Source organism: Emiliania huxleyi, assembly GCF_000372725.1.
Source record: "Emiliania huxleyi CCMP1516 unplaced genomic scaffold EMIHUscaffold_5, whole genome shotgun sequence".
NCBI classification, from domain to species: domain Eukaryota; phylum Haptophyta; order Isochrysidales; family Noelaerhabdaceae; genus Emiliania; species Emiliania huxleyi.
This window is the reverse complement of record NW_005198244.1, coordinates 288,342-297,871: the sequence shown is the minus strand read 5'-3', so window position 1 is coordinate 297,871 and position 9,530 is coordinate 288,342. Positions and strand designations below refer to the sequence as shown.

Genomic DNA, 9,530 nt, shown 5'->3' with positions numbered 1-9,530 from the left:
GCAGTGGGGGCGGCGGAGGGGGCGGCGGCTAGGAAGTCGGCGGCGTCAGAAGCGGCCGGGGTCGGCTCGGAATGCTCGTGTGTGGTCTTCGGGGTGAGGGGCGACGGGAGAGGGCGGAGAGGGCCGCGGCGGCGCGGGGCGAGGGCGCGGCGGCCGCGCCAGATCGAGGACTCGTCCATCACGCTCACGTTGCCGATGAGGGAGGCGTTCGGCGCCACGAATACGGAGGGCCGCAGCTTTGGTCGCTGGTCGAACAGGTTCATCAGGGCGCGGTGCCTGCAGATCTTCTCTTGGAAAATCCAGTTGTCCTGCGCGCGCATGCCCATCCGCTCCACCGCCTGACCGGTGTCGCGCAGGGCCTTCCCGACGCCGACGAGCACCCGCTTCATTGCACCCAAGCGACAACCGTAATGTGCAGCGCAGACCTACTGGGCGCTTCAAGAGGGTTACACAGACAGCAACGGGAGGGCGCCACTCTCGGGCGGGAAGAGGTCGGCGCGGCGCGGGCAACGGGAGTCGCGGCGACGCGGCGCACGTCGGGCGGCGGGCGGCGGGCGGCGGGTGGCGGGTGGCGGCGGCGGGCGGCGGCGGGAGGAGGGCGGCGCAGTGCACGGCGCTGGGGCGAGCAGCGGCCTGGGCGCAAGATTGAGAAAAATGCCGCCTCGACTTTCTTCCCCCATCGACAGCAGGGATCCAACTTTTTCCGGGGGGTATGGTATGGTAGGCTCGGCCAACCCACCTCGAGACCATACCCCCCCGCCTCTTGGAAGACCTGCTTGGGGCATGGTAGGGCTAGCCTTGGGCGGTCAGGACCAGACCCCCCCACCCTTTGGGACCATCATACCATACCCCGGAAAAGTTGGAACCCGGGACCGGAGGGTTCAGAGCAAGCCACCGCCGGCTTCCGCTCGCTGGCGCTCGCCCGCATCTTCAGACGCGCTGGGCCTTTGGTTCTCGCGCGATATGCTGTCTGTCCTCGCGATAGCCGCCGCGCTCAACGTGCCGCTCCGGCAGGCGGTCGTCCCGCGCGCCGCGCACCCGCTTGCGCGAGCCGCTGGCGTGATGCAGACTGATAACATAGCGACCGGCGCGGTCCCTGTCTCCATCTCGACCACCGGCTTCAACTCGCGATGCATCTCGGTGCGGGCCGCACCGCCCGCCGCCACCGCCGCTGCTGCGCCGCCACCGCCGCCGCCACCGCCGCCGCTTCACGCCGCTGTCTCCGAGGCCCGTCTTTGCCCGCCACAGGCGAGCATCGTGGTGAGCGCTCCGCCAGAGGCGGTGTGGGCGATCTTGACCGACTACGACAACCTGTCGACGCACGTGCCCAACCTCGTCTCGTCGGAGCTGCGCCCGCACCCCACCGGAGGCATCCGCCTCTTCCAGGCGGGCCTCCGCCGCCGCCTCCACCGCCGCCTCCGCCTCCGCCGCCGCCTCCGCCTTCGCCGCCTTCGCCGCCGCCGCACCTCCCCGACGTCACCCTCGCCTCTGCCTCCCTCGCCACCTCACCCCCTGACCGGCTCCGCCGACCTCCCCGCTGCCGCCCCCGCCCTGCCCTGACTCCCGCCAGCACCGCCCCAAAGAGGCCGAAGCAGCTGAGGGTCGTAGCAGCTCCCTTGGCCTCTCCCCTCACCCTCACCCCCACCCCCTCCCTCCTCTTCCAGGAGGGAGCGCAGCGCATCGTCGGCTTCGACTTTCGCGCGTCGCTGACAATGGATATGACGGTACCGGCATGTCCCACCCACCCCGCTCAAAACACCCCCACCACAGACCTCGGGATTCCATCTTCATCTCACCCCACCACAGACCTCGGGATTCCATCTTCATCTCACCCCACCACAGACCTCGGGGTACCATCTTCTCACGCCACCACGCACCAACACCACCACGCACGCACGCGCGCACACGCACGCACGCACGCACGCACGCACGCACGCACGCGCGCACCCTCACACGCGCACACGTAGCACGCACACACGCGCAAGCGGAGACGCACTCACACGCGCACGTCTAAGGACGGCCCAAGGACCCTGTTGCACGTGCGCCTTTGACGGCCCTTCTCTGCTCTGCTGAAGCTGCCATCTTGTCGGCGGACGACCCCATCCCCGCCTCCACCCCCTCCCACCGCGCCGCCTCCACCGCCAACGCCACCGCCCACCACCCACCCCCAACCGCCATCGCCTCCTCCGTCCCCGCCGCCACCGTCCCTGCCAGTGCCATCGCCTCCTCCCCCTCCTCTCACCCCCCCCCCCCACCCCCCCGCCCCCCCAACCACCACCGCCACCACCACCACTGCCACCCCGGGCCAGGAGCGCAAGGGCGGGAACGACGCCAGGGAGGCGCGGGGCATGCGGAGGATTGAGTTCTCGCTCATCGAGTCGGCGCGAGATGAGCCGAGATGAGCCGAGATGAGCCGAGATGAGCCGGGATGAGCCGAGATGAGGCGAGATGAGCCAGGATGAGCCGAGATGAGCCGGGAAGGGGAGAGATGGATACGGACGGTTCAAGAGGGGGGCGAGAGCAGCCGAGAGCAGCCGAGAGCAGCCGAGACTGTCGGGAGCAGCCGAGAGCGGAGAACCCGAGAGCGGCCGAGGTCGACGGAGATTGACCGAGGTGACCCCCCCCCGTCTTGCCTCGATAGCCCGCCCACCCAACCGCCCGCACCCCACCCCCGCCTTTAGGCGATGTTTGGCGCCTTCGAGGGCGAGTGGCGCGTGCAGCCGTATTCGCGCACGCGCGCGCGAGGCGGCAGCAGCGACGCCTTGGAGTACACGACAAGGCTCTCGTACAAGGTGAGCGATCTCCGGGAGAGATGGGGAGAGATGGGGAGAGATGGGGAAAGCTCTCGAATTGAGTGGGAGATGCCGAGACCCTTTTGCCTCCCCCCCCCCCCCCCCACCACCACCACCACCACTACACACCTCCCCCTATCTTCCTGCATCGGCTCACTCCGCCCGTTCTGCACCTCCCCCCTTCCACCGCCCTCCCCGCCAACCCACACCCGCAGGTCGACATCACGCCGCGGGGCTTGGTGCCAGTGCCGGCGCTCGAATGGAGGATCCGCGAGGATGTGCCCCTCAATCTGAGGGCGGTGCGCGCGGCGGCGGAGAAGCTGCACGCGCGGCGGCAACGGGGCGAGAGCTGATCGCGGGGGCGCGGAACTGAGACAGAAAGGGTGCAGTAATTGCGGGGGGGGGGGGGGGGGCAAGTTACTCCAGTCCAGCAGGTCGTCCTCGCAAATAAAACGAGAGGTCCTGCTGCTGGGGTTTAATTGCTGTGTCATGGTCAAACAGCTCTCTCTGTACTCTGGTGTCTGGACAGCTTCGCTGTTCGATCTGCCCCTCCACGCTAATTTTCACCGTACCACTCGCACGGGGTAAAGGCTACGGCTTTAAAGCGTACACACACCGCGCACGACCACGAGAGTCGAGACGAGCGGAGATGTGCGCGCGCATGTGTGGGAGCGAGACGATCGGCTGCCGGGGTTCGGATTGCGCGAATCGGCTGCTCTCGCACGCTCACACACATGCGCGCGCGCGCGCGCGCGCGCGCGTGGGGCGCGGTGTTTCGCAGCGTGTCAGCGAATATATGGGCGCGCGTTCCTTGAATATCGTATTATCAACACCGTCCGACTGATCAACATCACACCACGCGGCAACCACACGTGCCTTGCTCTTCTCTCGTCTGGGGCGCGCTCTTCGTTCGGACCTTGTACTCGGGTCGTCCGGCGGCAGCCAGCAACTTGCCTCATCTCTTGCGCACTTCGTCAAGCGCCCGCCCTTGGCTTGCGGGGCTCGCCTTCTCACACACCTGACACACCGGCGGCCATTGCCCTCTGGCCTTCCCACCCCCCATCCCCTCCCCGCTGTGCACGGAAGAGCAGAATCGACCCACGCCGCACGCCGAGGCACGCGACCATCCCCTCCCCCGCTCCCCTCCCTCTCCACCCCCTCGCAGCGGCCAATTGCGGGCCGTCCTGTGCGCTGGGGCGAAGCTCGCGTATCCGCAGACTGGTGTCTAGTAGTACCTACGTAGGGAGCGCTTGGGCCGGCTGCCGAGCGGGCCCTTGCCCTGGAGGTGGTCAACCGTCGCCAGCTGGAGCGCGGCGGCGTCGAAGCTGCTCCGCTCGTCCAGCAGGAGCTTACGCGGGCCCGCAAAATGCAGCGCGGCGAAGCGGCCCAAGTCCGTGGGCTCAATGCCCGAGAGGACCAGGTCGTCCAGCTCGGCGTGCCCGAGACCGTCGAGCACCGTCCCCTCTGGCCAGCAGCCCACCTCGCCGGCAAAGATGAGGTAGGGCAGGCCCAGCCCGCTCTCGACCGAGTCGGGGGCAAAGAGGCGATGAAGGGAGTTGGCGCGGAACCAGTGGGTCACGCGCTTCTCCAGCCGCTGCTCGCGCCAGCGCGCCAACGGCAGCAGCGACAAGCCAAAGTTCCACGCCAGCTCATCGCGCAGCGGCCGTGCCGGGCGGCCCGCGTTGAGGGTGGCGCGGAGCTTGCGCAGCGTCGGCTCGAGCGCCGCCGGCGCGCACGCCTCCGCGGCGTCCTCGTCCGCCACCCCGCCAGCAGTAGAGTTGCAGAGCTCGTACGTCGTGTGGCTTACAGAGCCGATGAACTGCGTCTGGGCGTACGTAAACTGGGCATTGGAGTAGTTGAGCCAGCTCTTGCCATCCTCGCGCGTCGCGGGCCTGAACATCTGGCAGGACGTTTGCAGCAGTTCCTGGTGCGCGAGCGGCGCGTCGAAGAGCGCCCGAGGGTCGCGCTGCAGCAGCACGTCGTCGTCGACGAGCAGCACGCGCTCCAGGTGCTGCAGCGCCGGCACCTCGGCCAGGTAGAGGCGGAGCAAGTTGAGCGGGTGCGCGTGCTTCGGGTCGCGGCTCGAGGGGAACTCGCGCAGCGACGCCTCGGTGCGCCAGCGCGCGTCGTCCGCGCCGGCGTGCAGCCACTGCTGCCAGTCGTCCCACGCCCACACCGGGTCCACCCCGCGGCTGACGAGCGCATCCACCGTCTCGTCGAGCCCAAAGACGCGCACGTCCTCGACGGGGACCCCGGCGGCGGCGAGCTCGTCGAGGACGCGCGCCTTGCCGGCCGAGGTGAAGACGTGCCACTGGAGCGAGGTGGAGAGGCTCTTGGCCGTGAAAGACGACAGGATCGTGCTCTTGATCGCCTCGATGCGGTCGCTCAGCACGCAGAGGTGCACGCGCGCCGCCTCTGGCTGGGGCCTCGCCCACAGCGACGGGGCTGCGCCGCGCCTCGCGCGTCGGCGCTCGGCCGCGAGCGCGACCAGCTGCTCGCTCGGCCGCGAGTGGGGCGGCTCGAGCAGCGCCGCCGTCCCCCAGCTCATCTGCGCCTCGCCCCAGATCTCGGGCAGCACGCCGCGCAGCCGCGAGGGGACGAGCTCCAGCTCGAAGTCGAGGTGCATCCCAAGAACCTGCTGCTCGGCGTCGTCGGTCGCCGCCGTCTTCACCACCTTCTGCGAGGAGATGCGCAGCGTCAGCGGCGGCTCCTGCACGAGCTCGACGATGACCGTCTCGCGCGCGAGCGGGCCGATCGCCGTGGTGGGGTCGTAGGATGCCATCGTCTGGACGTGCGGGTCAGCAGGCCCCGGCGGCGGGATGGCGCCGAGCTCTCGGACGGCGCGCCCAAAGGTGACCACCTCAAGCGTCCGTAGCAACGAGTCACCTCTGGGGAGGGGCTGCCCCGCCGACGTCAGGTTGCGCCACACCTCTGCGCCGTCCAAGACGGCGACCTTGAGCGCCTCGCGACCCTTGTGCAGCAGACGGAACTCGCGGATGTACTCGCCTTCGTGGGTCTCGAACGGCAGCGCCCAGAGCTCCGCGTCGCCCTGGGCGAGCAGCATCGTCGCGCTACCGTCTAGCGGGAGCCAGTAGCGCGTGCGCCGGCCTCGGAAATCGGTCACCGGGTCGCCGGCCGTGGTGGCGGGCAGCGCCGGTGGCGGCATAGTAGGTGGGGGGGGCGACGGGCAGCCGTCGATGGCGGGCAAGCAGTGGGTGCCGTTCCAGATCTCCGTGGTGCCATACACATTCAACGCGGGGGAGTAGTCGCACAGTTCGCACTCCGACGGCACGTGCTCGGGCGCGCAGGGCGGCGCGACTGGGGGCATAGGCGGGTTCGGCGACGGCGGAGAGAATGGTGGCGGCGACGGCGGTGGCGGCGGAGATGGCGGTGGCGGCGAGGGTGGCGGCGGGCTCGGCGGCGGCGAGGGTGGCGAGGGCGGCGAGGGAGGCGGCGGCGAGGGAGGCGGTGGCGAGGGTGGCGGCGGATGCGGGGGCGGCCAGGGCGGCGGCGGCGAGGGCGGCGGCGGCGACGGATCGGGTGGCGACGGCGGCGGTGGTGATGGCGGCGGCGGCAGAGGCGGCGGCGGCATCGGCGGCGGCGGTGAGGGCGGCGGCGGCGACGGTGGCGGCGGTGAGGGCGGCGGAGGCGATGGAGGAGGCGGGCTCGGCGGCGGCGGCAGCGGTGGCGGCGGCGAGGGCGGCGGCGGCGACGGTGGCGGCGGCGAGGGCGGTGGCGGCGATGGTGGCGGCGGGCTCGGCGGCGGCGGGCTGGGTGGTGGTGACGGTGGCGGCGGGCTCGGCGGCGGCGGGCTCGGCGGCGGCGGGCTCGGCGGCGGCGGGCTGGGTGGCGGCGATGGTGGCGGCGGGCTCGGCGGCGGCGGGCTGGGTGGTGGTGACGGTGGTGGCGGGCTCGGCGGCGGCGGTGACGGGGGCGGCGGCGAGGGTGCGGGCGGCGAGGGTGGCGGCGGCGAGGGCGGCGGCGGCGAGGGCGGCGGCGGGTTGGGTGGCGGGTTGGAGGGCGGTGGCGACGGCGGTGGGGATGGTGGCGGCGGCGACGGCGGCGGCGGCGTAGGCGGCGGCGAGGGCGGCGGCGGCAAGGGCGGCGGCGGCGAGGGCGGCGGCGAGGGCGGCGGCGAGGGCGGCGGCGGCACGGGCGGCGGCGAGGGCGGCGGCGGCGAGGGAGTGAGGTCGAAAAACCGGCGCGTGGGGTAGCCAGAGAGGGCGTTCGCCACTTGGGCAGTCTGCGGGTAATCAGGAACTGGGTAGACGTGAAATTCGGTCATAGGTGCTGCCGAGATGAAGCCACCTTGGGTCAGAGCTTGCACAGAAGCTGCTTGGGTACCGGAGGTCAGTCCATCCGCCGTACCAGAGTCCGGTGACGGAAGAGCGGGCGGGGGAGGCGGGGAGCAGACGAACTTGCCCGGGCCTGGCGTGCCGACAACCAACGGAACACGCGGCACGTCGCCGCCAAGCCCGCCGTCGCCGACGACAAAATAAGGAGGCCGGATCAGATGATCGCCAGCCCCGATAGGAGTGGCTCCCCATGGCACGCGCGAGGCGACGATCGTCGTTGTGGTGGCGGCCACGCCTTGTGCCCATGCGTCGCCGCCAAACAGAGGAAAGTCGGAGAGATCGTCCGGGTTGACCCCAACGGTACCTGCCAAGGCGCGTCCGAGGGAGCTTCCGAGAACGCCCTGCCCGCACTGAAAGTCGACGCCCGGGTACTCCTCCTCGTAGGGCACGAAGGCCGTGTCCACGCTCGGCGTGCCCGGCTCGCCCGGCCTGACCCAGTCGGAGGGCAATTTGCACTTGCCGTCGGGCTCGATCAGTTCGTTTAGGGCGTCCACGCCGAGCGCCTCGATGAAGGTGAATCGCCGCTCGTCCGGGTCCAGATTAATCAAGTACTCCGCGAGAGCGGTACAGTTCGTCCAGAGCTGTGGGCAGTTGCCCTCCGGGGTGATGTACTCAGCATGGCCAAAGTCGGTCGTGGTGTGTGGGTCCCCCGGAATGCAACCGATGGCGTGGGCTGTGTCGTTGATACCTTGGTACAGGTCCGGGAAGAAGTAGTCGCCCTCGTCCTCCACCCTCATGTAGGCGATGATCCGGATACGCCTAGCGTAGACGTCCATGGGCGGCACGCTAAAGTCCGGCGGCCTCGCGATGCCCAAAAGCACCATCCGGTCGTAGGTGAGTTCACCTGTCGCAAAGGGTCCGAGCCCGCATTGCCGGCCGAGGCTGTAGCCGCTGGCGCCGACGAACGAGATCACCTCGTCGTTGCTGTACAAGTATGAGCTAGCGATGGTTATGGGGAGCTCCGGGGAGGCGGCCTGACAGGCCCGGATTGCGCCGTCCACTGCGTCGTAGCCGGCCGTTCCATTCCTGTACGGCACCGTCGTGACCATTGCGTCCGCCTGCATGCAGTACCCGGTGTTGTACGAGTTGATGCAGCAGGCCTCCTCGATGATCTGGACATGATATGTGTAGTCGAACCCGACCCGGAAGATCGAGGGGTAGTAGTCCTGAGCACCACTGCTGGCGCCCAGCTCCCACTTGTCCCAATACTCGTAGTCTCCGTCGCCGAATACGGACCCCCTTGCGGCGTGATTGATGATGGTCATGTTGAGCGGGCATCGGATCTCATCGGTGAACCCTCCCCAAGGAGCTTGATACGGGCAGGACTTGAAGGGATACTGCCCACTTTCGGCCTTGACAACGTCCATGGCACTTTGCCCCGCCACAAGCGTGGCGTAGAGCTGCCCCGACGCCTGAAGGCCCTGAGCATAAATGGACTGGCCGAAGAAGCCCATCTGATCAAGCATCCTGTCGTCCCCGCACTCCAGCCTGAACGGTCTCTGTTCCATTTGAATACCCTGGCGCCCGAGGTACTTCGCCGCGCCAACCCCCATGGCGATGATGAATTTGCTCGAGTCGATCTTGGTCGGGTCCATGACGAGGAAGGAGCCCACTGTGGAATCGAAGCAGCAATTGGGAGGGGGTTCGCCCGACACCGGCATGCACTCGTTTGGAATGGTGTCAATAGTCAGCCCCGTGGTAGTCGTCATACCAGCCGGTAAGGCCTCACCGCTCAGGCGCCAATAGTCGCACGGCCGGAGGTAGGTCAAGCCAAAGGCATTATAGACGCCCTCCACTCTGCTCTCGATGTTAAAGTTCTTGCGCTCAGCGTGCCACCAGAAGGTCTGTACCTGGCTCGAATCGACGTTCACTGGGATATCGCCGCCGGCCATCGCCACCTGAAGATCCTGGCTTTGGGCGAGGTTGCCGCATACGGTTCCCATTTCGAAGTTGGTGCTGCCGACGTAGCCGTCCCAGCTGTACCTGAGGTGAGTGGTGTTCAGTGCAGTCGTTTCGCCGATGGAGTAGGCGGAGGCGGTGTTCACGAGCTCCCACCTCAGCAAGGTGCGATTTTCTGCCCAGCGACGATGTAGACATTCTGCGATCCTGTCGGTGATGGCCGTAATTTCGGGCGAGCCCACTTCGAACGGCAGCGTGATGAACGCGGCGGACGCTTGGGCGCACGCCTCATCGATGGCCACAAGATACTCGGCCACGCTGTAGTTTGTGTAGAAGAAGGTGAGGTTGGCGTCGCACAATGGCAGCGCGTTTGTCGCTCCGGACTCGAACGTGCTCCAAAACGTGCCCGGCGCTCCGTGCGTGATTCCGTAAATGAAGATGGACGGTGCTTCGGGACAGAGCGGGCAGGGCGGCGGTGAGGGCG

General features: G+C 68.7%; 2 protein-coding genes across 2 annotated transcripts in view; one reads left to right on the top strand and one right to left on the bottom strand.

Moving 5' to 3' along the window:
* The window catches only part of Gamma_CA_1 (gamma carbonic anhydrase), a 2,316-nt gene extending 1,893 nt beyond the window's left edge, over nt 1-423 (bottom strand). Inside the window, exon 1 of the mRNA XM_005766918.1 lies at nt 160-423. Coding sequence (XP_005766975.1) covers nt 160-389 — 230 coding nt within the window. The 5' untranslated portion in view covers nt 390-423. The remainder of the gene's footprint in view (nt 1-159) is intronic.
* Nucleotides 424-963: 540 nt separating this feature from the next.
* Nucleotides 964-3,145, top strand: EMIHUDRAFT_196943 (hypothetical protein; the record flags this gene model as incomplete). The annotated part of the gene is made up of 5 exons (XM_005766917.1): nt 964-1,140; nt 1,249-1,323; nt 1,665-1,724; nt 2,682-2,792; nt 3,008-3,145. 5 exons carry the CDS (start codon nt 964-966, stop codon nt 3,143-3,145), a joined length of 561 nt encoding a protein of 186 aa, XP_005766974.1.
* Between the last annotated feature and the right edge of the window lie 6,385 nt (nt 3,146-9,530).